This window comes from Eumetopias jubatus, unplaced genomic scaffold (genome assembly GCF_037043125.1).
Source record: "Eumetopias jubatus isolate StellerSeaLion01/CBP00866 unplaced genomic scaffold, mEumJub1_p1.0 scaffold_13, whole genome shotgun sequence".
In the NCBI taxonomy this organism is placed as follows: Eukaryota; Metazoa; Chordata; class Mammalia; order Carnivora; family Otariidae; genus Eumetopias; species Eumetopias jubatus.
Window position 1 is genome coordinate 100,110,920 of NW_028274819.1, and position 24,405 is coordinate 100,135,324.

General features: G+C 58.6%; 2 protein-coding genes across 4 annotated transcripts; both read right to left on the reverse strand.

Moving 5' to 3' along the window:
- Positions 1-139: 139 nt before the first annotated feature.
- On the reverse strand, positions 140-5,382 carry TAGLN (transgelin). 2 transcript variants are annotated; one of them, XM_028105767.2, is made up of 5 exons: positions 5,258-5,382; positions 1,662-1,853; positions 1,375-1,552; positions 1,013-1,115; positions 140-726 (listed from the first exon to the last, which is right to left on the reverse strand). In XM_028105767.2, the coding sequence occupies exons 2-5, from the start codon at positions 1,839-1,841 to the stop codon at positions 582-584; spliced, it is 606 nt and encodes a 201-aa protein (XP_027961568.1). In that variant the 5' UTR covers positions 1,842-1,853; positions 5,258-5,382; the 3' UTR covers positions 140-581. The 2 variants fall into 2 exon arrangements, with proteins under 2 accessions (XP_027961568.1, XP_087873972.1); XM_088017846.1 differs by having other exon boundaries at positions 1,999-5,382.
- Positions 5,383-7,301: 1,919 nt separating this feature from the next.
- On the reverse strand, positions 7,302-23,067 carry SIDT2 (SID1 transmembrane family member 2). 2 transcript variants are annotated; one of them, XM_028105755.2, is made up of 26 exons: positions 22,331-23,067; positions 20,569-20,690; positions 20,104-20,268; positions 19,966-20,011; positions 19,476-19,577; positions 19,281-19,364; positions 18,271-18,370; positions 18,018-18,083; positions 17,044-17,137; positions 16,633-16,685; positions 15,809-15,880; positions 15,584-15,655; positions 14,496-14,614; positions 14,081-14,154; positions 13,914-13,980; positions 13,301-13,374; positions 13,050-13,173; positions 12,721-12,838; positions 12,072-12,208; positions 11,834-11,942; positions 11,498-11,574; positions 11,276-11,322; positions 10,897-11,002; positions 10,182-10,292; positions 8,834-8,947; positions 7,302-8,738 (listed from the first exon to the last, which is right to left on the reverse strand). In XM_028105755.2, the coding sequence occupies exons 1-26, from the start codon at positions 22,511-22,513 to the stop codon at positions 8,676-8,678; spliced, it is 2,499 nt and encodes an 832-aa protein (XP_027961556.1). In that variant the 5' UTR covers positions 22,514-23,067; the 3' UTR covers positions 7,302-8,675. The 2 variants fall into 2 exon arrangements, with proteins under 2 accessions (XP_027961556.1, XP_027961557.1); XM_028105756.2 differs by lacking the exon at positions 20,569-20,690 and having other exon boundaries at positions 22,331-22,416.
- Positions 23,068-24,405: the final 1,338 nt, after the last annotated feature.

Consider the following 24,405-nt stretch of genomic DNA (forward strand, 5'->3'; position numbering starts at 1 on the left):
GACCCCCCCTGGGATCCTAGAATTCGAGGGGTCCTTCACAGCTGGCGTCCAGGAACACCCGTAAATGTTCCCTGCCTCTTGCCTGCTCATACCTCCTGCAACCAGAAGTGACTAGGGCAAATCAAACTCTGCCAGCCAGGCCTGAGAAAAGATTGATGTATATATTTGTTTCTTTTCTGAATTTCAACCCCCAAAATATTCCAGCAAAAAAATGGGGGGAGGTTGGGCTGGGTTTCCTTCAATGGGCATCTGCTGCCAAGGAGGATGGTGGACTTGCCCCCTGCCCAGCTACCCCCAGCCCACGTCCCCCGCCCCTGCCCGGCCCAGGATGGGGAAAGATGGTGGGAGACGGTAGGGGAGCTGGGAGGAGGGTTAGGGGAGTGGTGCTTTGGGGTAAGAAGTTGGGCTGAGGCTGAGGGGTGGGGAGAGCTGCCCAAGTGCAGTCACCTTTGCTCAGTGACGGAGCCTTGAAGCTTGGCCGGGGCTGAAGGAACTACACAGGTGTGGGTGAGGCTGGCTAGGCAGGGTAGCTGCGGCCGACGAGCTGGGGAAGGGCAGGGCCGGGGGCTGGCCCTCTCCCTCTAACTGATGATCTGCCGAGGTCGTCCGTAGCCTGTCATGCCAGCCTGGGAGGCCCCTCTGTTGCTGCCCATCTGTAGGCCAATGACATGCTTGCCCTCCTGCAGTTGGCTCTCTGTGAACTCCCTCTTATGCTCCTGGGCTTTCCTAGAAGCAGGGAAACCAGGATAAAGACTCACCGGGACTGCACATTTCCCCCCGGGGTTCGGTTTCCTCCGTCACTTCTCTTGCTTCCTTCACCTAGCTTGCCCCCCGGGCCAGGGACACTGGCAGGCAGCAGGGACCCATCTTGCCCCTCGCCCAGACCTTCACTTTGTACCTTCCGACTCTGCTGCCCCACCTCCCTTGGCTTAACGGTTAGCCCAGGCCACCCCCCCCCATCTCACGCAAAGATGCAAGCTTAGCGCACAAGGAACCCCTGGTGGCCACGTACTTCATAAACCAGTTGGGGTCTCCACGGTAGTACCCATCATTCTTGGTCACCGCCAAGCTGCCCAGGGCCATCAGGGTCCTCTGCACCGCTGCCAGATCTTTACCTGGGAGAAGAAAAAGGGATGGGGGGTGACCTTCAGGACCATGTACACGGGACTCCATGGCAGGGCCTGCCCCGCCTCTCCGAAAACTGGCCAACCCCGGAGGCTAAGGAGGCTGCGGTAGATCCTAGGATGCCCTTGAGTATGGTTGGCATTCCCGCTCTCCAGACCTGTTGTCGTGGCATGCTTGGGTCATCCCTTGTCCTCTCTGCCTCAGCTGCCTGTCCTCCACCTGCCTCCTCCGCCCCTCCTCTCTCTGTACCTTCAAAGAGGTCAACAGTCTGGAACATGTCAGTCTTGGTGACCCCGTAGTCCTCAGCTGCCTTCAGGAACTGAGCCACCTGCTCCATCTGCTTGAAGACCATGGAAGGAGGGTTCTCGGGCACCTTCACTGGCTTGGAGCCATCAGGGTACAGGCTGTTCACCAGCTTGCTCAGAATCTGCCAGGCAGAGAATGCAGCTTGGCCCTCAGCTCGGGGTGCCTGCCCCACAAGCCCAGCAGGGTTGTGAAGCTCCAGCCCCCTTTCACTTCCGTGAAGTGCCACTCACCATGCCATTCTTCAGCCAGACCTGGAAGCCCAGGCGCCCGCGGTCCGGGCGCCCCACATCGGGGCCACACTGCACTATGATCCACTCCACGAGCCGCTCCTCCAGGTCCTCGTCATACTTCTTCTCAATTTTGGATTGTACTTCACGACTCATGCCGTAGGAAGGACCCTTGTTGGCCATGTTGTGGGAGAGCTAAAGCAGCACCGGCCAGAGAAGGGAGAAGGTCAGAGGATCAGAGAACCAGCTCTGCTCTCACTTGTGCTAGGCAGGCCTTGGAGCTTCTAGGGGGCCGGGGTGGGGGGGTGGCGGTGCCCATCCATCCTAGATATTTATTTACCTCCCCTGGTTTCCTCATTTGGTTTTCATGGCACTGCCCATCATCCCCTCCGTCCAGGGAGCCTCCCTGAACTTAGGGACCAGAAACGGGAGACCAGATCTTTAGAAGTCTAGAGCAAGGATCAGTAAACTTACTTTTGTAAACAACCGGAGAGTAGTAGGTATTTTAGGCTTTGCTGGACATATGGTCTCTGCCATTGTAGCATGAAAGCAGCCTTAGACAATATGTAAACAAGTGAGCATGGCTTTGATCCAATAAAACTTTATTGACACAAACAAGCAGCACGCTGCGTTTAGCGTATGGGCCAGAGTTTGACAAACGCTGGTCTAGAGCATTCTTTCTTTGCCAAGATTGGCCACAGAGGCACCGGAGATGCCTTCCAGAGGAGACCGCACTGCCCGCCTCCCCAGGCGCCGAAATAAAGCAGCAGGTTTCTTTGTCCAGGTAGGCATGAGGTGGTTTGTGGGTTCTGCCTTAAGTTACAGAGTTCCCTTACTTCTCACCCCACTTTATCCTCTAGCCCCAAAGCTGGAACTCCAAAACCCAGCTCTTTGCCAGGTCAGCCCGGCCTCTGGCCTGCAGCTGCCGAAGAGGCTCACACTTATCCACCCCCGGCAAGGTCTAGGAAGCCAGCAAAACCCACGAGCCTTTGGCCAAGAAGCTGCACTTCCTCAGGTGGGCCAGGAGAGAAAGAACTGCTAGACCCAAGGATTTTCCCTTGTGCCCCAGGCTCCCGCCACTCTAGTAGCTGAGTAACCGGGGGGCCAGAGTCCTCGGGGGACATCCCAGAGCCAAGAAGCTGCCAGTCAGAACATGGGGAGCCCCTCCCTGTGCAGACCAGCAGCAGCTGCTGTCCTGAAGGCCTAGGGCTGGCACTGCTCGGGAGAGCTCCAGGTGTCACCGGGGGTGGTGCCCAGAGCTCCCTGGGAAAGCCCTCTGAGAAAGGGACCAGATGAGGCCAGACCCGTCACCTGGCCTCGGAGAGGTCAGAGGTTGGGAGGGAGAGAGTGCTCTGAGGATGGGGGTAGTCCGCACGCTACCCGACTCCCTCTCTTGCCACCATCAGACCCTCTCCCCGCTCACCACCACGGAAAGCAGAGTGAGTGTCCTCACTTGCCATGGTCCCCGGTCAGCTGCCCTACCCCTCCTTCCCCCACCGCTGACAACTTTCTGTATTCAAGTTCCCCATCGGCACCGAGGAGGATGTGATCCATCTCAGAGAGCTGCGCCTTCACCAAGGAGCTGTCTGGGACTCCCTGCCAGCATGGCCTCCTGCTAGTGACCTGGGGGAGCGGCCCCTCACCCAGGGCCTGAAACAGCATTCTTCCCAGCCGCCCTCCACTCCTCCAAGGCATCCCCTGAGGGGACAGCAAAGCCTGAGACAAAGAACACGAGATGGATTCATCTAAAGTCCAGCTATTGGGCAACTCACTACTCTGGGATTTGTAAAGCCCCAGAGGGTGGGGCCACCTTTGAGCACCACCAACCATCACCCCCTCCAGCTGACCCTGGAAGAATCCAAAAGCAGTCTGCTCTGTTTCCCTATAAACAGCCCAGCCCCTTCCTTCCCCACCCTGCCATGTGTCTCACACCGGCTTCCCCGCCTCCCAACCACTGGGGGGCAAAGACTAGCGGTCAAAACCCACAAGTCAGCTGGGACCAGGTGACTTCGGCCCATCCTTCATCCTGGCCCCGGCTCAGCCTTCACCCCACCAGCCCAGGCAGGCAGCGTGCATCCCGGGGGTCCAGGCCCCCACCACCTTCCACAGGCCTGGCCTCCTGGTACTCTCCACCCCACCTGTCCTCCCGTCTGCCCTCCCTCCCAGAGGGTGGGCTGGGCCTGCGAGGAACAAGACGGAAGCAGATTGCCCCCCTCCCCCGCCGCCCCCAGCAGCGTTCAGTCTAGGCGATTCAGAGCAGACAGTGAAGGTATCCAGGCTCACAGTGACAAGGACACAAAGTTGCAGCCCCTAGTTCTAGAGACAATATTTGGATCAGAACAGGGAGGGGGTTGAAAGGCACCCCACCCCCACCCTTCTCCCTCCTGGTGAAGAGTCTGAAAGCGGAGAATTCCGAGAAATCCCTCTCAGTCCTCTGACCAAGCCCTTCCCAGTCCCACCTTGATGCTGCTGGGAAGAGGAAAGGGAGAGGGAGAGGGTCGCCGGCGAAGCCACCCAGAGGCCTTTCTAGATAAAGCCTCCTGGGACAGGACAGGCAGAACAGCCTGGCTGCGCTTTGATCCTCCTGCCCCGTGGCTCCTGTCAGCTTCCCCTCCCCCGAGAGAAAGAATAAAGTCCAGCTGTGAAGGGGCAGCGTGCACCTGCTACCACAGGACCCCACAACAACTAGCAGAACCAGGGGTCTCTCCAGGACCACTGGGCCCCCTCTCTCTTCGAAAGAAGCCACAGCAAATAGGAGCGAGCGTCTGTGGATCTCTGACAGGGCAGGAGGGTGGGCTCATCTCAATTCTAGGGACAGAGAAGAGCGGCCCTATTCACTGCTACCCTTTGGATAGCAACCACTGAGGGAAAGCAGCCAGACCCTTCGGGAAGGGCCCAGGGCCCCAGGCCCACTCAGGCCAGCACTGCAAAGCTCCTGCAGGGCCCGCCCCTCACCCCTCTCTCTGCAGTGGGGTCACCTCCCATTTTCAGAGGATGGAAGGAGCCATGTGTCCAGAAAAGTGGCTCTCATGCAGGTTCCCACACCCTGCCACGCCTGCCTGTGGACCTCCCCGCTGCCTCAGTGGCTCCCCCGGGGCTTCTCCTTTGCTGCTCAGGCCCTGCGTACCCGCCCGCAGGCCCCTGCTCTCCAGCACCGGTGTATTCGCACACCTCCTTGCCTCCTTGTACAGCCTCCTAGATGGACACCAAACAGAGCCTTGTGTCTAACCCAACACCTTGAGCCCATCACAGACCCCATAGGCATGACAAGGGCTGAATGCGGGGAGTCCCCCTCACACCCCTGTTGTCAGGGTCTTCACCATCAATCCCTCTGCATCAGCCAAGTCACCTTGAACATTTCAACCAGCCTGAGGCTGCCCAGTCCAAGCAATATGGGATTCTAGTAACCTCACCTCCCCCCCATCAAGTAGGACCACTTCCCCATCTGGAGATCAGGAATGCACGCTGATGGAGAGGGTGGCCTTCTCCAGCCGAGGAGGTGGAGACCAGGACCTCTGAGGGCCCCGTCCCCAGTATACCCACTGCTACTGTCAAGCCCTAGCCTACCTTCCCTCCAACCCGGGGATACATGCACTTACAGGGGTTCCTCAGGGCTCGCAGGAGGGAAGGAGCTCTCCGTTGTCTGAACTTGGACAGACAGGATGGGGCGCTGGCTGAGTGGGGGGTTTAAAGGCCTGCTGCCGTGGTGATGTCAGCCTCCCCCGCTGGCTCACCCCTCGGCCCCCTCCCTGCTAGAAGAACCCAGCCTGTTCCCCACCCCCGGCCCCCCCAGTGACTCCACACAGGCTCCATATTTGGGGAAAGACACCAAGTTGGAGCAGTCTGCCGGGGGCTGCCCGAGACATTCTCTGCGTGCTTTGGAGATGGAGCGGGCGGGGCGGAGCTGAGCTGCCCGGGCGGGAAGCTGCCGGGGAAAAGCCTTTTATGGACAGGACCATGAAGGCCTTCCCTGCTCTCTGGACTTAGGGCTGCTCCTTCTTCACTGCTCCCTGCCCCCGAGTTTGAGGGCAGGGGAAATTCAAAAGGGTCTGGCCAGAGAGAGGGGGAAAGAGCTGCGGAGATCCATCCCTGAGGCTGGTGGTGGACCAACCAGCCACCCTGTCCTGGGGGTTTCACTCTCCTTGGAATAGGAGCTAACCTTTACTGAGAACCTACGACATGCCAGGCAAATGCTTTGCACATGCTCTCATTTAATCCTCAGGGCTGTATCGTGGGAGCATAATTACTAACCTCATTTTCAGATAAAGAAACAGGCTGAGTGCCTGAGTAAGCCCAAGGCCACGTTGCGGGGGGGTTGGGGGGGCGCAAGAGTGGCGGAAGCTGGGTGTCCCTGCTGGCCCCCGTGTGGGAGGGGCCTGGCTGGCGGACCCACTCCTCAGTCGTCCCACCCTGCTCAGGTGGAGAGCTTTCGGTGGGGGTGGGTCTTGAGTTCCCTGCCTTAGCTGCGGCTGGAATCTGGGGGCTCAGCGGCAGCTCAGTCGACCCTGGCCCCTATCCAGGCGGTTTCTAAGGCCCGGCAGGGCTGAGACACCCAACACTGGGCGGGAGGCTCAGAGGCTGCTATCCTCCCTCCCTCCCTGTGGAACAGTCCCTACCTACCCTAGAGAACAGACTGGGCTTCATCACTCCTGGAAGGAGACCCACCGATATGTGGCTTGCACCTGGCCTCAGGGGTCTGGGGAAAGGGTACCCAAAGAAGGTGAGCCTACCAGTGGGGTCTCTTGAGCTGCCCACTGTGAGGGCACCCCACCCCTTTCCCTAGGGCGGCCTGGCAGGGAGGAGCTAACACTCTCCACCACACCCTGGACACCCTCCAGGAGAGGGGCAGCTGAGCTCGGCACTGGGCAGTGGGCGGCGGAGGGGACGCCCACCACAGCCAGCCTCCTAACGCCAGAGCCCAGCGACGCAGAGCTGGAGTGCCCCCCAGTGGTGTTGACTGGGAAGTGCAGGGAAAGGGGCGGGGGATTAGCTAGAGGGCAGCGCCCCTCTCCTTAGGTCTGAATTCACCAGCTTTCTGATCCCCCAAATCTTGGCCTCCTAGGCCTGTTGGAACCGAAATCAACTTTCTAGGGTCGTTTCCAAATTCCCTCTTCTGGGAGCCCGCCTGCCCTCCGCGCATGCGCCTTTAGCCACCATACACTCTCCATCTTGGGGCGCCGGAGAACCAGCCCCACCTCGGCCTGCATTCTCCCGGCCATTAAAGTCACATCAGGGAGCACTGGCCGCACTTGGCGGCCGGCCAGCCTGGGAGAGGCTCAGGCCAGAAGGGAAGCCGGCCTGACTTGCAGGTGAGGGGCCAGGTGGGCAGAGGCTCTGCCATTTGCCAGGTAAAGGGGGGCGGCGGCGGCGCGCAGACTTCTTCACCCCATCATCTTCACTGCCCAACAGGTGCCTGGCACGGAGCAGGCCCCTGGTACATGTTTCCTGAGCTGATGCAGTTGCTCAAAGGGGAGGAGAGACACGGGGGACTTGAGGACACATGGAGAAAACAAGGGAGACTCTCTTTTTTTGAAAAGAGAAAGACAGACCAGAAGAGCTGGGAAATGGAGGGCCTCTGTCCCACCCTTGCTTCTCAACACCTCCACCCAGAACGGGGGAGCAAACAGGGGCCCGAGAACCGCATCTGGCTGTTTCTTTAATTGAATGCAGACTCATTCATAGAAAACAGAAATGCAACCACAGCCTGGAAACATTAAGCGGAGTTCTGAAAAAAAGATCCAGATCCACCTCCTCTCCCCAGCCCCAGGGAGAGCTATAAAAACAAGTTGGGCAGAATAAAACACACTCCCATCCCCGAGGCAGAGGCCCGACCTGGCCTCCCCCAGTCTTGGCATCTGGAACGAACCAGGTAGGGTGACGGGGATCGAAGTACCAGAGCAGCTAGGGGCCCAGAGCTGGGGCAACTCAGTGTAAACTCCAAAGTTTCCTACATATATGTGTGACTAACACAAAACTTGGCCGAAGACAGGACGGAAACACAGAAGCCAGCCCTGGGTCCTAGAGTGAGGCTGGACCGGGGACACGGAGGGGAGTGTCATGTCCCTTCCTGAGCCTCCTTCTAAGATTAGGCACCGGGGCTCCCACGGCTGTGAGGAGGCAGGAGAGGCTGGGCGCCTCATATACCCCTCCTTTGCCCCTGGACATTCTTGGGCAGTGTCAATGGCACTGGAAGGCCCCCAGCTGGGGCTTGGCAGGACGGAGGGTTGGAAAGAAAAAGGAAGGGAAGGGGGAATTGATCTCTCCCTCCAATCCTGGTGCCAACATCAGTCTGGGGGCTGACGGGATAGGAAGGTGACCTCTGAATTCAGCCCCTCAGATCAAGGCGACTCTCACGTGGACTGACCCTTACTACTACAGAGCCAGTCCCAAGCACAGGTCAGAGGGGGGAGGCTGCACTGCCTGCAGCCCCTCTTAGGCCTTAGCACCAAAAGCCTGGCACCAGCTGGCCGGCCTCCGAAATCCTACACCCCTGTTCATCCCGACTGGAACGGGCAGTGATGGCAGTCAGGGACAGCCCCAAAGGCAGTGGGGCCCTGGCGCAGGACAGAGAATCAGGCCCAACCAGGCCCTGGATTGGAGCTCGGGGAGAAGGAAGAAAGGGCTTGGGGTCGCAGGCTCCTGGGGAAGGGAAGGACGGGCAGAAGAGATGAGATGGGCAGGGCAACACCACTTCCCTCCTTCCTCCTGCAGAGGGACAGATGGGAGAGCCAATGGACAGGACCCATGAGAGGCCCTCAACACTGAGAAGCAGAAGCCAGTGGCCAACATCTGGGGCTTTAGGGGAGCGGGCCTCCTCCCTGGCAGAGGGCAGATGCAGGGCTCATGGCCCCCGCCATGACTGTCCCAGGCCAAGCGTGGGCTAGACCTCGCTGTCCTGCCACCACCCACACTGGGCCGCAGGGCGGGGACTCACACCCCCAGAGCTACAGAGGCTCTGGGCAGTGAGGCAGAGAAGCTCGGGGGCCCCCGTGAGGAAAGCAAGGGGCCTGGCTCCTGCTAGAAGACGTAGATCTTGTCCCGCTGCACGGTGTCCAGGTCATCGTCCAGGGTCAGCAACACCTGGGGGTGGGGGTGGACGCTGAGTCAGGCGCAGGCCGCCCTGCAACCTGGGCCTCTACCCCACCCCCGTGCTGGGGCAGGGCAGCCTCACGGACCAGGAATGACCCAAACATGGCAATGGAGGACAGGAAGTGCCAGATGTCGTGGTCATCAAAGAAGTCCAGGAGGATGCAGTCGCGGTTGTGCTCCCGTGACTCCGCAGGCGTTTTCTGGGGAGGGACAACGGGGAGAGCCGCCTGGGACGCTGCCCACCCAACCAGGACCAGACCCGGCCTGCAGCTCCCTGTGTCTGCCCTGCTGCGGCGCCAGGCACGCGCACCCTCCTTCTGACTCACCCTTGCCCTGTCTCCCACATCTGAGAATCGGCTCTTTGTTGCAGATTTCTCCCGGAGGATGCTGGCTTCTGCCCTTTCCTTTCCCTTAGACCCTCCTCCCTCCGATTCTTCTGCCCTGTATCCGAGCGGCGGGGCGAGTCACCTCGAGACGCTAGAAGACCTCGGAAGCCTCCTACCTCGGGTCCCTGCCTTGGAATCAGCACCTGCAGGCTCACTTGTTCTCCAGAGCGTTGCCGGCGGGTCACCCCACCTCCCCGCCCAAGGACAACACGAGCCATGACTGTGGGCCACGACCTAAGGTTGCTCAGCGTCCTCCCTGCTCCCCCATAACCCTATCCAACCAACACCAACCGGACAGCACTGTGTCTGGGGCTAACTGTGCCAAACGCTGAGATGACAGTGATTGTCCTGCCCTCGGGAGTTCACAGTCTCACTCAGTTCCCAAATTCCTGCTCTCGCTGACCCCGAATCTGCCTCGTCTAGTTCTGCCTCTGGGTCATGATTCCGGTCACAGCATCACTGGGCCACAGGGCACTTTCTCATCACCCAAGGCCTTTAAGGCCATGAGCAAGGTCTGCCTCCACCAGGGAGCTTTCCTGGACCTCCTAACTCTGTCCTCTGTCCTCGCGTCCATTCCCCCTTCCTGTCTTGTCTATATGCTTCGCCTTGTGTAGCATACTGCAAAGAGCAGTCCAGGAACTGATGATGGTCTCTCCCTCTCTCTCCTGAACTAGATTATAGGTACTTCAAAGGCAGACACCCAGCCAGACTTGGTTCTGATCACAGAATCGAAACGTGATTCGTGGCAGGTGCCTATGAGGCAGAGGGGAGAGCCTGGTACTTCTGGTTTCAAACCCTAGCCATGCCACTTGCAGGCTCTGTGCCCCTGGGCAGGTCCCTTGGCCTCTCTGAACCTCAGCTGCCTCATAGGTAAAATGGGGGAAGCCCCCATGCTGGCCCGTTGAGTGTCAGGAGGGTGAAGCGGGAAGGCGGCTGTGAGGGCATGGTTAGTGCTCACCAACGGTGTCTGTGAAGAGACGTGGCTGTTCGTCGGCTCACAGTGAGCCTCTGGGCCACTCCCCACCCTCTCAGCGGGGTCACCACTCACCTGCCAGGTGCTGAGTCCCTGGAAGAAGAAGAAGAGTGCAAAGCCCCACACCACGGAGGTGCAGACAATGCAGAGCAGGGGGATGAGCTTGATCCGTTCCCCACTGCGGAGCTGGGTGGGGAGGGAAAAACAGCCTGAGGGCCAGACCCTGGCCCAGCCCGTTTCCCTGCCTACCCTCCGTGCCACTTCTCAGCACACAGGATGGATCCTTCAGGAAGCCTTCCTAGATTCACACCCTCACCTCGAATAGCTACAGTTACCTTGTCCCACACCAGCAGCCTGGTGTCCTCACCCCTAATGTCCACCCTGGCTAGGCCTCCGTGTGCACAGAGCCCCATGCTGGCAGGGTGCACTGGCCAGGGGGCTCTCCTTGTGTAGAGGTTCCTCTCACTACTGGAAGGCAGAAGGGTCCCTGCAAAGCGCCCGGCTGTCGGAGGCCCCCGCCTCTGCAGACCTGGTGAGCCCCAGCTCAAAGCCCTCTGCACTGCATGGGGCTCTTCCCACTTGCAGGGCCATTCCTGGAGTAGGCAAGGGTCTCTGGATACAGCTGGAGTACATGCAAGAGACTCTGGCCTCTCCCCTCCTTAGACCTCATCAGTAGAGATGAAGGAAAAATGTCCACGCCCTCTCAACGCTACCCTGAAGCAGGCTGTGCCCAGCTCCATCCTGCAAAGGCAGGGCACCTGGCGGAGGAGGCTCAGCACCCCCCACTCACCTTCATAATAATGTAGAAGGCGAAGTACAGAAGCAGGTTGCAGATGCCAATGGCCAACAAGTAGGAGGCGAAATCATTGGGGCGCATGATGAGCCCATAGGCAGCTCTGGCAAAGGGAGGAAGAGCTGGTGAAGCAGGGGAGGGCCAAGAGCGAGAAAGGGGCTCTCCCTCACCCCTACATTTTATTATGATGTGAGGTTGGGTTCAGAGGCCCACAGAAATTCTACAACCCCAGGTGCCAACATCTCTCTCCTGAGCCCACATTTCTCATGCCCAAAGCTTAGAATTTGTCCGTGGCCCCCAAGGCAGCCAGTGGCTGGCCCAGTCCCCAGCTGTCCATCCACCCAGCCAGGCTACCACAGACAATGGCCAGACTCACAGTGACCAGTTGATAATGTTGCCCATAACCAGCAGCACCATGCGGTCCTGGAGGGAAGCAGAGACACGGGGACTGAGAGGGGGAAGAGAGACAGGGAGAAAAGTGGAAGAAGGCCCAAGTCAGCCGGTCCCCACCCTCCCCTGGGCTCTCAGCGGCAACCCCCCCCCCACCAGAGGGAAAAGAGCAGACGGAGGAGGAGGGCTTGGGGAGCTGGGCTGGTACCACGTAGAGGGGCCCGCTGCACTGCCGGATGCAGTCTGTGTAGAGTACGTGGAGGATGCGGCGGCAGATCCCCGAGTCTGCAAGAAGGGAAAGTGCTGACGGGCACCCCTCTTTCCCTAGCCCCTGGCCCGCGCCAGCAGAGAGAAGCCCAGGCCTTCGGAGGGCACAGCTATGCCAACCCTCATCTAATTCCTCACTCTGTGATTCTTCCAGGCCCCCCAGCCAGAGGGCAGAACCCAAAGTCGGCAGTGAGTCCAAGTCCCTGAGGCCACTGACCCCTCATCCCGTGGGGCCCAGCTGCCCCCCTCCACGCCCTGCCCCCGGGCATGCGCTCACCCAGCTTCCAGCGGCCCATGTAATACAGCTGGGTGCTGAGGAGCAGGGTGGCGATGATGTGGATGACTGAGAAGACAATCCAGAATGCCGTGTTCCCTTTGCCAAACACCTGTCGGGGGTGGAGGGGGGCCACCGTAGGCAGAGCTGAGGAGGCGCCGAGGAGAGCCGCCCCCCCAGCCCGCCCTTCCTCCCGAGGAGCGGGGCTCAGAGCAGGGGGCGCCGCAGGCCAGGGCCTCACCACGCCCAGCACGGAGAGGAAGATGACCACGGCCAGGCAGGCGTAGGCGCTGTAGGCGCTCGCGTTGATGTCCGGGTGCCGCTTCTGGTAGAGCTTCAGCATGCACAGGCCGGCAATCATGTACATGAACGATGTGTCTGGGTTGGGGACAGGAACGTGAGCTACGAGCACACTGCCAAACTTCAGCAGGGAGCTCCCAGCCCAAAGAATCCGGGGGGCGGAGAGAGCCCCCACGCCTTCTCATGGCCACAGAGGGAGCTGCTGGCGGGCTGACATTTGAACTCCAGTCCTGTGAGTGTCTCTAGGACCCCACACTGCTGTCCCGCTGGCCGGCACCCAGCCTGACCTCCCCTGACAACAAGGGCAACTTAGTCTGAGCACCCTGAGGTCAGGGACCACAGCTCAATTATGATCGTTTTCTCGGTGTTTATCCAGGCCTTTCCATAGAACACACTCAACAAATGAGTGCGGCAGCACCGAGCTGCCTCTTTTCTATAAACTAGGATGTGTGTGCCCACAGGAAGCCCAGCTCTGGAGTCTCCCACAGGGCTGAGTGCTGGAGATCCCTGGTGGTGACTTGGGGATGGCGGAGGACCTCAGGCAGGGCCCTGCTCTCGGTGCAGCCGGGGAAGAGGGAGGCCCCACTCACCAAACTGGAAGTTGGTGTAGTTGGGGCAGACATGATAGCAGGCACTGAGCAGCCCTTCCATCATCAGCGCTGTGCCCATGGCATAGAACAGGCCGAAGTGTTTTGGGATCCCACATTCCTGTTGGGGAGAAGTGAAGGGAAAGAGGAGGTGAAGCAGGAGGGAGCGGGGGGGGCCGGGGGGGGGGGCGGGAGAAAGGGCCGGACCGAAGGGAGGGCAGGGAGGGCGAGCGGCGAGAGGAATGGAGTGGCATGTGGGCAGGGCAGGGCTGGGCGGGGCCGGCCTGCAGAAAGGCCTGGAACCACGGCCTCAGCGGCAGGTGCTCTCTCACCAGGGCGTGGAGGTCGTTGCGCAGCAGGGCCCGGTTGTGGTTGATCTCCCGCTGCAGGATGATGAGCAGGAAGAGAAGCCCCAGCAGGATGTACCCCAGGTTGCTCAGGATGTTGTTGAAGGCGCTGGAAGGGGCGACAGGGGGCACTTGGCCTTGGCCCCATACTCTGGCCTCTTCCCCACCTGGGGCAGACCTGGGCAGAGCGCCGGCCCCTATTCCCGGTACCCTAGCTCAGCCCCAGTGATCCCCACCTGAGGTTGCCCAGCGGGTGGGCACAGAGGAAGTTGTAGTAGCAGATGTCCTGATTCCCGGTGACATTCACCACCTGCAGGGGAGCGGGAGGGGCTGCTAAAGCACCTGACTGGGCCTAGAGCCCAGGCGAGAGGGAGCCAGGCCGGAGCCCGGGCCACACCACACAGTCCCACGCGGCAGGACGACACGGTGCCGCATAAGCGGCTCGCGGGCATATCCGTGCGCCGGGCCAGCCCTCTCTGACACAGTCACTGCCCCCCCGCACCCCTCCCCCCACACTAGGTGGAGCCCAAGATCATGAGGCATGACCGTGACAGAGGGTCTTGCCTCACAGCACAGAGAAAAGGGAAGGGAAACCGAGACCTACCAAGTCCCATGAGCCTAGTTGCATTAAGCCCTGTGACAAACTGGGGAAGGTGCCGTCACTGTTACCGTGCTGCCCCATTTTGCGGATGAGAACACTGATGCTCAGGGAGCTCACGTCACCCAGCCCATGAGGCAGACTCAGGATCTGAACCCGGGTCCTGTGACCTATGACCTGTACTCACACCAGAGCCCCAAGCTGGGACACTGGGCGAGGGCGCTCCGTACGGGCCCAGGGGAGCCGCTCACCGTCTGGTACGTGATCACCAGCTGCACCACAGGAAGTGCATAGAAGACAGCGATGGTGGCGATGTTCCTGCGGAGTGGGAGGGCAGCGGTGAGGAGGCAGGACCTGAGACGCCACTGCCACACCACCCTGCCAGTAACAGGAAGCCCGGCCCCCACGGCCCACTCACCAGAAGTAGATCTGGTACTTTTTCCGAAGGACACGTTTGTCCTTGCGTGCCAGGTCGGCCACGTAGAGGTATTGCTAGGGAGAAGCTGGAGTGAGCCCCGCTTTCCCACCGCCTGGGTGACTGGGAGAAGCCCCTCTTGCCCAGGTTAGAGGAGGACATGAGAAGTCCCCCCGCCCCTCCCACAGGCCATAATTCTGCAGGGCATGGCTGAAGGCCACCCCGTTGCTGCTGGCCGATTAGTCTGGAAGGGCTGGGAGCAGAGGTGGCTTCCCCTGGAATTGATCCTGCCCCAGTTGAGCTCTTTCCCTTTGTTCCCCTAGGATGTCACCCCAGGGGGAGATGTGCTGGGGCCTGAACACAGAATCTCCCTTCCTTGGGAAACCCATGGCCAGGGCCAGCCCGCATGGCATCGGACCTTGGTGCGAATGACATTCTTGTCCGAATCAATGTCAGTCAGTGTGTCATAGTCGTCCTCCTCCACAGAGCTCATGGAGTCCAGGCGAGGCCGAGTGCCCACAGGGTCTAGGGAGCGATCTGGGGTGGGCAGGAGGGAAGAGTTAACCAGCAGGCACAGAGCCCAAGGTCTGTCCCCACCCACCTGGGGCAATTGTCACAATTACTGGGCAGTGGGAAGAGGCAAACTGTGGGCTCAGGCCCAGGGCAAAGGTACTGGGTGCTCCTAAGTCCTTGAGGGGAACAAGGGTGGGTTCTGGGAAGAGGCCGCCAAACAGGTGGCCACCAAACTGAAGTAGGACTTCCAGGCCAGAACCCCGAGCAGACCTTGGACCCCAGACACAAGCAACAGGACTGAATTCGGCAGAAGTCATGCTGATTAGGTGCCCAGCCGTGTGGGTTCTGAGAGGACACTGCCTTGGCCTCCACTGGGTAGAGACCCAGTGGGCTCTGGGCTGCACGCAAGGGTGACAGGCTGCCTCTAGGAAGAGCACCTGCTCCTGTTCTTTTCTGGTGCCTTCAGAAGCTTCCTGTGACCATGCCTGACCAAAGCCCCAGAGGCCAGGACATGACACCCCTGCCCATGGGCCCTACCCCGGCAGGCCAGGGAGTGAGGGTTTGGCAGCAAACCACGACATCTGGCCTGGTGGCAGTTGGGGTGCCAGCCCACCAGCATCAAGGCCAGTGCCTGCTTCTCTCACAAGACACAAGAGCGGGCAATTATTGACATTAGATGGGGAAGCCATGCACAAAGCGTCTCTCTGGCCCCCTGGCAGGAGCTGACTGGCAGAGCAGCGCCCCCCCACCCCACATCTACCCATGGCAATGCACAGCTGCCGCATCTGGCCAAAGGGGAGGCGCCGCTTGAACTGGTCGTGCCCTTCAAAGGAAAGGGAAAGTTACCGGGAAGTGGGGCCAAGGAGGAAAGGCGGAGAGAAGAGAGGGGCAGGGAGACAGCAGCCCCTCTCCCGGTGCCAGCGCCTGCCAGAAGGGGCCGGTGCTCCTCACCACGCTTCACCCAGCCTGCTCAGCCCCGCCTGGCTCACTCACCCTGGTAACCGTAGGAGAGGTCTGCCGTGCCCGTGCTATCGACCAGGCCGTCCGTGGACCCGGAGCTGTTCTCTGCGGGGCACACGGGACGCGGTGAGGCCGGTGGGAGGGCAAGCGGACGCTGGGGTCGGGAGGGGCCCGCTGCCGCTCTGCCACCTTGGAGGGGGAAGCCCAAGGAGCCCGGGTCGTGAATGGGCAAGGACAATCTCTGGCATTGACACGTACCGAAGGAGCCATAGCTATAGCCCTCATATGGGGAGCTGCCAGGGAAGGAGTCGGCGAGCACCCGAGGGTGACCTGCAAGGAGAAATCGAGGTCCCCTCAGCTCTGGAAACAGAGAGGGGCCAAAAGCCAAGGAGAAGAGAGAAGGAAGACTCCAGAGAGACACGGAGGGGCCACAGCAGCAGCAAAGAATAAGCACCTATCCTGACAAACACCAAACACACCTCGCTCCCACGGCCAAAAGCTGCCCCAACCTCCCACTGTGTCCCCGTGGAAACCCTGGCCATCCTTTGTCCTCGCTATGGGGTGTGGGGGGGGGGGAGAGAGAGAGGTCAAGGAATCGATGGGTCTAAATGGCTAGCTAGGAGAGCGAGCGGCCTGCCCAGGTCCCACCCAGACACCCCGGTGTGTCCGCTCCCTCCCCCATTCTGGACCTCAGCTCCTCTGCCCACAGCACCTGGAGCTTACCAAGGAGAGAAGCTGAGAGAGAAGTCCCAAGCAGGAAGGAGGACAGACAGAGAGGGAAGGATGGAAGAAAAGGAGAGAGAATGAAAAGTTAATAATTGCCCAGATGGTGAGCTACGTCGCCTGAGGCGGACAGACAGTGTAGCCAGACCCGGAGAATGAATCAAGTGGCAGCGTTAAGGTGGGCACGTTAGGGTCACAGGGATACAACAGCCCAGCCCCGTTTCCATCTGTGGACTGTTATTCCCAGTCTGGATATCCAGGAGCCCCCAGCTGGCCTTTCCTCCTCCAGCCCCCAAGGGATCCATCCAGCAAAGCACAGAGCAAACTCTGCCCTCCCTGCCCAGGCCCTCTGGAGGTACCGCTTTCTGGGCAGGCTCGGTCCATGGCTACCAGAAGCGTCTTCTTCCTCTGCCTGCGGGAACAGAATCCAGAGGCAAACCAGGGGGGCAGGCCGAGGGCCCCTGCAATGCCGGGCCGGCCTGCCTCCCGCCTTCTCCGCCCCATAAACCTGCCCTCCCAGCTGTGCCCCTAAGGTTCCTCCCAGGCTGGGGAGCAACGTGGGGTTTCCCTGCTTGGGTAGGAGGTTGAGGGCAGGGGTTGGTTTCCAGAGGAGAGGCCCATGGACCACCGACCCTAAAAGTTAGGACCCCCCCCTTCCTATGCCCCATGATGGTGCGGAGCGCGACCCTGGACTGGCTCAGATCCTGCCAGGCCAGCTCCCCTGCTCGACCCACCCCAGTAAAGGGGGACGCCCGGCAGCCCCGCTTTACCTCCAATTCTCCCAACAGGCCAGGAGGATAGTCAACAGATAGAAGGAGAGAAATATGCCCAGGCAAAAGAGCATACCACCAACATAGGCCTCAGCTGTCAGGGGAAGGAGGAAGATGAGCGCATCAGACCTTCCAAGACCGCTCGACACGGCAGACAAGGGCCCAGCCACAGCTCCCCCCACCTCTTCCCTCAATGACCTGGCGGGGTGAGCAACAGGCAGGTCCCCAAATATGCCAAACTCTGACATGATTCCTGCCTTCACTCCTGCTGTTGCTCCCTCTACTAGAATTTTCTCCTCTCCCTCTTCCTCAAAAACTCCATCCTGTTTTCAAACACAGCTTCCTTCCAAACACAGCTTGGGGGCTGGGGGGGGCACTGTGTCCTCTAGGAAAGCTGCTCTGTCCTGTGGCCCCACTGACCTGTCCTTTGCCCTTCAGAGCTCTCAGAACTCTGCAAGTCAGAGGACTCAGCCAGACCATAACACCTGGCACACAGAAGGTGCTCGATAAATATTTGTTGAATGAAGAATCCATACAAGAGAGGCAGCTTCTTTCCCCTCCCATTACAATCCCTTATTTTTATCTTATATTTTCCAGTTTACAAAGGGCTCCATCCAATCACTCAGTAAATATTTATCGAGCATGACCAAGGAGCCTAATACTTTTCTGCTAATTTTGTGCTAAACCTCACAACTTGGTAAGACCACCAGGACAGATCCTATTACCCACCACGACAGAGACAGGGAAACTGAGGCTCAGTGAGATTGCACTGCCCGCAAGGGGCGGAGAGAGAAGAGGAACTCAGTACATCAATTGTTAGTCTCCAACTCTACCACATCACCCTGGGACCCACCTCTGGGTCTGCCCATCGTGAAGGCTGCCAAGAACACTCCCCCTTCCAGGACTGGCCGTGTAGGTCTCCCTCCCCCTCCCCTAGATCTGAGAGGAACAGCCACTCAGCCACCCACACTCACACGTGACTGCTTGAGATACCACCACGGACAGGGTTTTCTGGCGGTGCCCTTGATCAACCGGTTCATCTGGAAGCAAAATGTCAAACAAGTAACCGCCTGGAGCTTGGCTAAAGTTTGTAGGACCAGGCCTGGGAGAGTCCAGGGCCAAAACCCCAAACCCGGCAGACCCCCGCATCAGCCACACAGGTTCTTCTACTTCCCGGGGAGCAACCGAGCCCACCCCACCCGGGCCAGGCCAGGGCACACCGTGTACCTTCTACAAAGGGGTAGAAAGGCAAGGAGCCCCCACAGGCCTGGTCTTCGGTCTTCACCACCACCACCACGTAAAAGCTATTGCTGGGGAAGTCTTTGCGCTGCAGGATGATGATGATGATGGTGATGATGATGATAAAACCGTCATCACCATCAATCATCATCAAAATCAATCAACAAAATACACACATAATTTTACTCAGCCCTCACTAAGATTCCTACAAAATAAGTACTATCATTACGCCTATTAGGCCTTAGGGTTACACTACCAGTAAGTGGTAGAGTTAACTGGCTCTAGAGCCCAAATCATGACCCTATCCTCTAGCCAGGTGAGCAAATGTGTGTATGACCTACCATCGTGGAATCCATGGGTGCCCCATTACGGTCTGGGCATCAGCCAGAAGAAAAAGTGGAGGGGCCCCTACTGCCTCCTAAGTTGCAACTCACATGTTGTGAAGTGAACATATGGCTTCACCCTCCCTGCCCCCAGCACAGGTTTTAGCCTTCGCCAAGGGCAACACTCAGCATCAGCCAGGGCCCTTTTCCCTTTTTTTTTTTTTTTTTTTAAAGATTTTACTTATTTATTCGACACAGAGAGAGAGCTCAAGCAGGGGGAATGGCAGGCAGAGGGAGAAGCAGGCTCCCCGCTGAGCAGGGAGCCTGATGTGGGGCTCGATCCCAGGGCCCCAGGATCATGACCTGAGCTGAAGGCAGATGCTTAATGGACTGAGCCCCCCAGGCGCCCCCCCCCCCCCCCCCGGTTAGCTCTATCATTACAGCGACTGAAACAGATGTGACGGCTGGAAAAGGCACTCTGCTCTTTCCTAACCCCAAGGTTTTTGGGATGATGATTCAACCCTCACATTAATTGCAGAGCCCCAAACCTCAGGGACTGGCAGGCCAAGACTCAGTCTTATCAGTAGGGTAGAAATGGGGTAGGGGTGAAGGAGCAAGGGTCTGGAAAGCTCAGCACCTGGCTACATCTCCCATAGGGCCATGCGCATTTCCTACCTGCACAGTGATAGCGGCCTTCTTGGTCATAGTCTGGTACATGCCGATGAAGGCTACGTTGTTGTCTAGGTCATAGACAGGGCACTACAGAGGGAAGAGGGGAGAGGCGAATGGGCAGGAACCTGGGCCCTGGGCCCCCTCTTTAGCAGCCCTGCTACCCGCTGGTGGAGAGCAAAAAAAGGGCAGGCAACTTACCAGGACATCCTGGATGGAGATGACTGAGCAAGGGAAGGCCTTGTTGGAGGTCACCTTGACAATCACCGAGTCCACTCCCTCCGGGAACTCATACTTGAAGTACTGAGGGCACAGGAGGGCAGGGAGAGCCCCATCTCATGAGGATGCTCTCTCTGTCCCTCTAGAAGGGAACAGTGTATATCCTCTCGGGGTTGGGCAGTGGAAGCTCTCTGGGGAGGAGGACCCTGACCCAAAGCAGCCCTATTACATCACTCCCCTCAACCTCAGGTGGGCATTCAGGATAGTGTCCCAAGAGGCAAGGAGGAGAGGTGGCGGCCAGACCCCATGCTTCTGCAAGTCCCACGCGGCCTGTCCCCTGACCACCCCAGGGCCAGAGTCCCTCCACGGCGAGGGGACAGCCAACCTGGGATTCCCAGCAGGCTCTGCCAACCACTCCCACTCCCATGTCCCCACTTCTCCTCCTGAGGGCCTGTTGCCAGACAGATCTTACCTGGGGCTGGGCTGCTGTGGTATTGAAGCTAAACTGCTCCCCAGTCCTGGAGGGAGAAGAGCCCCCCCCGAACACGGTCACTCCCTGAGCTTGGCAAGGAGGCCAGGCCCATGGTCCCCTGGCATTGCCCTTGCACACCTGAGCACAAAGTCGTCCATCCGGCTGACCCGGAGCTGGTAGGTGGTGTTGACCAGTGACAGGGTGGACACATCCACGTAGAAGAACTGGACCTCGGACTCGTTCTTGGTGGGAGGCTGGCACAGCGTTCGCTCCACCTTTTGGTAGAGGTACTTCCGCTGATACCTATAGCCCAAAGCAGAAAGCCAGGACGTTACTACTGTCCCAGCCAGCAAGCCACGCCATAGGAGCAAGGCCCCAGCTCCCCCACTCTGGTTTCCAGCTTTCCCTACTCCTAACCCAGCTAGGCTGACAAGCTCCAAGTTGGCAGGCTTGGCCACTGAGCAGCCCCTTGGTTCAGGGAACGGGGAAGAGAAACAGAGGGGCTCCTGGGTGGCCTGAGGCCCTGGATAAGGCCCTGGGTGAGGCTCTGGGCCTGGCCTGGCCGAGGCCTACCCCCCTCCCTGACCCCCAGGTCCTACTCACAGCCCTCGCAGGATTAGGGGCACCTGGAAGGACACCACAGCCTCCTTCTGGCGGACCACAAACAGCAAAGGAGCCCCCTTCTGCTTGTTCAGGACATTCACAGACACACGCACACCTTCTGTCTGCAGAATGACATGGAAACACCCCTCAGTCAAGCCTGTAGTGACTCGACCTCGGCTCCTCGGGACACATGGCTCCAGAGACTGAGCCCTGCCCTCCGTCATGCTGACAGCTTTGTTCCCCCCTCAACCCCCTCCCTCCAGTCAGGCTGGGCAGCAAGCTATGCCCCTTCTTCCGCCAGAGCAGCCCCAGTCTCCAGGAGGGATTTGCCCTGAGTTAGAGGAGAAGCTCTTAGAAGAGGCCCCGTCCTGGCTGGCAGGTATGTGCAGGACAATGGGACCCACGCAACTACAGGGCCTCACTTCCCAACAGGAAACACAATGGAGACCTTGGACATCCGCAGGATACCCCATACTTATCCATGTTCTTGGGATATCCACGCACAGGGACAGGGGGACACAGCAGAGCAAAAGTGTTCCTCAATTTTCTTCCTTGTGAGCCAGGAAGCCCCCATTCAACAATTAATCTGGGGGCCAGAGCCAGTGGGGAGGTGGGGAAAGAGACTGTGGAAAGCTAAGAAAGCCAAGTTCTATCCTTAGCTCTTGACCAAGGGCTAGAGCTGTGGAGAAGTCACTTCACACTTCTGAGCCTTGATATCCTCCTCTGTAAAATGCAGACACTCTCACTCTTGGCACATGGAGGAACATACACAGAACAGTGGGAGCTTAAGAAAATCAATCAATCAATCAGTCCTGGTAATGTGTGTTATTGGGTTGCTGAGACCCAAGCCCTAGGGCAACGTTTCCCCGAGGGGTAGAAGACCATAACTCCCAGGATGACCCCAGTTATGGGGCAGAAGGAAGAAAGGACTCCAAGCAGGAGGACATCAAACTTCAGAGAAACAGGCACTGAAGGCAGATCCCGCCCCATCCTGAAAAATAATCAGACTGCCACTATCAGCTCTACCACTTCTTAGTAAATCCCATCATGGAGAGTGTTAGGCAAGAGACCACAGAGTCAGGCTGCAAGAATTCTCCAAATCTCAGCTCTGCCCAGGGTCTAGACTTCCTAGATCTAGCTACAATCACATTTAACTCGTGGCCGGGGAAAAAATGAAAGAGAAAGTCAGGGTGAGGTAGATTCCCCATTGGACACAAACTTCCTCTCTCCTCCCATCCCATTTGGGAGTTGGTCTTATCTCCACCACCTTCCACTTACAAGGCCAGCTGGCTTTCTAAGGCAGAAAGAGAGCTGGGAAGGCCTGCATTCATCTCCCTGGGGAGGCTCAGCTATAACTTGGCTGGGCAGAGCCTTTCAGTCAGCCTGTCTCATCTCCTTGGGGTTTTCTGGGCCAACCCCAGTGGCTACCCCGCTTCCCCCTGCACCCGGATGGGTGGGGCTGTCAAATTTGGGGTTTTGGACCAGCCCTGCTCAGACCACAGCTGGTGGAAAGGAGGGGGTCAAAGAGAAGATGGGAAGGAGACAACTTTAGAAACTGTCCAGTGGGAGCTTCAGAGAAACGCTGGTGGCAAAGCAAGGAGGACTGGTCAAGAGAGTCCAGTGTGGTTCTGGGAAAAGGAAACCCGGTGGGGTGTCGCGTTCATGGGCCTTCTAAAAGAGCAGAGGATTGACTGACTCGCGGAGCCCTGGTCTGCTCACCCACTCACCACCAACCCCCAGCCCAGCGCAGCCCAGCCCTCACCCGGTTTCGGGTCACAGTGTGGTTGAAGGTGTAGATGTTGACCAGCTCGCTGTTGACCTCATCCATGTAGGTGCGCTCAAACTCGGCGTCTTTCTGCGAGACGTTCTTGGGCCCCAGAACCCCCAGATGGCTCTCGCCCGAGGCCACCAAGAGCGCCAAGAAGGGCAAGCCCAGAGCGAACATGGCCCCGGCAAGGCGGCAGTGGCGGCGGCAGCGGTGGTGGCGGGGACGGTGACAGGCCACAGGACACCTCCGGGACGGGTTGCGGCTCTGGCCGCAGCTTCCAGCATCTCACCAGGACCAGAACTTTAACCCCGGCCTGAGATCAGGAAACGTCCCCTCCCGGGAGCCGCAGAGACGCTCCTAGGGGGCCTGGCGGGGAGGGGCGGCGGGAGAGGGAGGGGAGGATGTGGGGTACGGGCCAGCTCGCGAGGGGCAGAGCGCGGCCGGGAGACCCCGCGGCCGCCGGCCGGGGCCGTAAGAGCCAGGGGGCGGCTGGTTGCTGGGAGCTTGGAGACGCCGGGGAAAGGGGAGGGAGGGACGGAAGCCGGCAGCGGGGGCGGCCGGGAAGGGAGGAGGGTCTGAGGGTGAGGAGCGTGATAGGTGGCAGCGACCCGACGCCGCGCGGCGCGGCTTGTTTCCTGGGGGCGCGGGCCCTTTAAGGGCGGGCGGCCGCGGCGGCCCCGGGTCTCCCAACTCCCGGGACTGTGCGGGGCCGCGAGGCGGTAAACAGCAGGGCGGCCGGCCCGCCGCGCTGACGTCAGGGGAAACTGACACAGATTTTAAAGGGCCAAGCCCCGGATTGGGCCTTAAAGGGGCCGCAGCCCTCCAGCTGGAAGCCGCCTCTAACTCCTATCCTGCTACCCTGTCCTCTTTCGTCATCCTGCCCGTCTCTGGAAGCTCACTTTGGTTGGAATAGATGGATGTCTCCGTGAAGGATCTCCGAGTGTGGGATTCTTGTTGACAAAGTCTTCTTTGCTCAAACGTAAGGATCCACCTCCACCCTCACTGCCTTTACCACCAACATCCTCCATCCTTGGGCCATTAAGAAAGGAAGAACTCAATTAGGAAACAGGACGGGCGCCTTCCCTGCGGAGGGATGGCTGAGGCAAAACTACAGAAGGAACCTCTGCGTCCTCTCACCTTGTACTGCAGCGGCCGCGAGGCTTCAGGGAGGCCTGGAAGCTTGCAGGGCTTTCTCCTCTTCTCTGCAGAGGCAGCTAAAAAGTTCATTGAGATAGTAACTTTCAGTATAAATCGATGAAAACTTTTCTACAAAACGTTTTGGCCCGTGTTTCAAGAAGTTTAAAGAGCTTTATACTCTTTGACAGAGTAATTTCACTTTTGGGACTCTTTCCTAAGGAAATAAATACAGATTAAAAATGTGTAGGCAGTAATGCTTATTTTTGCGATATTTGTAATATAAAGCATAAAGGAAACAGCCTAAATGTCCATAATGAGGGAGTGGTTAAAGGTGCTATTATCCTGAAGCCATTGAAAATGATGCTTAAGACTTTAAGGAAGATATCAGCAGAGGAGTCACAATATTACACTATATCAACAGTAGGGTTTCCAAATACGTAGGCATGCATAGAAAACGTTGAGAAATCTTTGAATTACAGATGATTTTAAAAATGGCATGTATCATTTTCCTCTAATTCCAAAAGCAAGGAAAAGTACCAAAAAGGGAAGAAAAATCACTGGACTGCGGATGGTTTCAAAACATTTTTATATACCTTTTAAAAATGTGTAAATTGGGCGCCTGGGTGGCTCAGTTGGTTAAACGACTGCCTTCAGCTCAGGTCATGATCCTGGAGAGTCCCGGAATCGAGTCCCACATCGGGCTCCCTGCTCAGCGGGGAGTCGGCTTCTCCCTCTGACCCTCTTCCCTCTCGTGCGCTCTCTCTCATTCTCTCTCTCTCAAATAAAATCTTTAAAAAAAAATAAAAATGTGTAAATTTTCTACGATACATATGGATTTTTAAGACGAATTAGATGTTTAAAGGAAAAGGAATAACAGGGCCACCTCTGAAATTGGCAGACACCCGATGGAGCCACCTGGGCCAGAGGCTTGT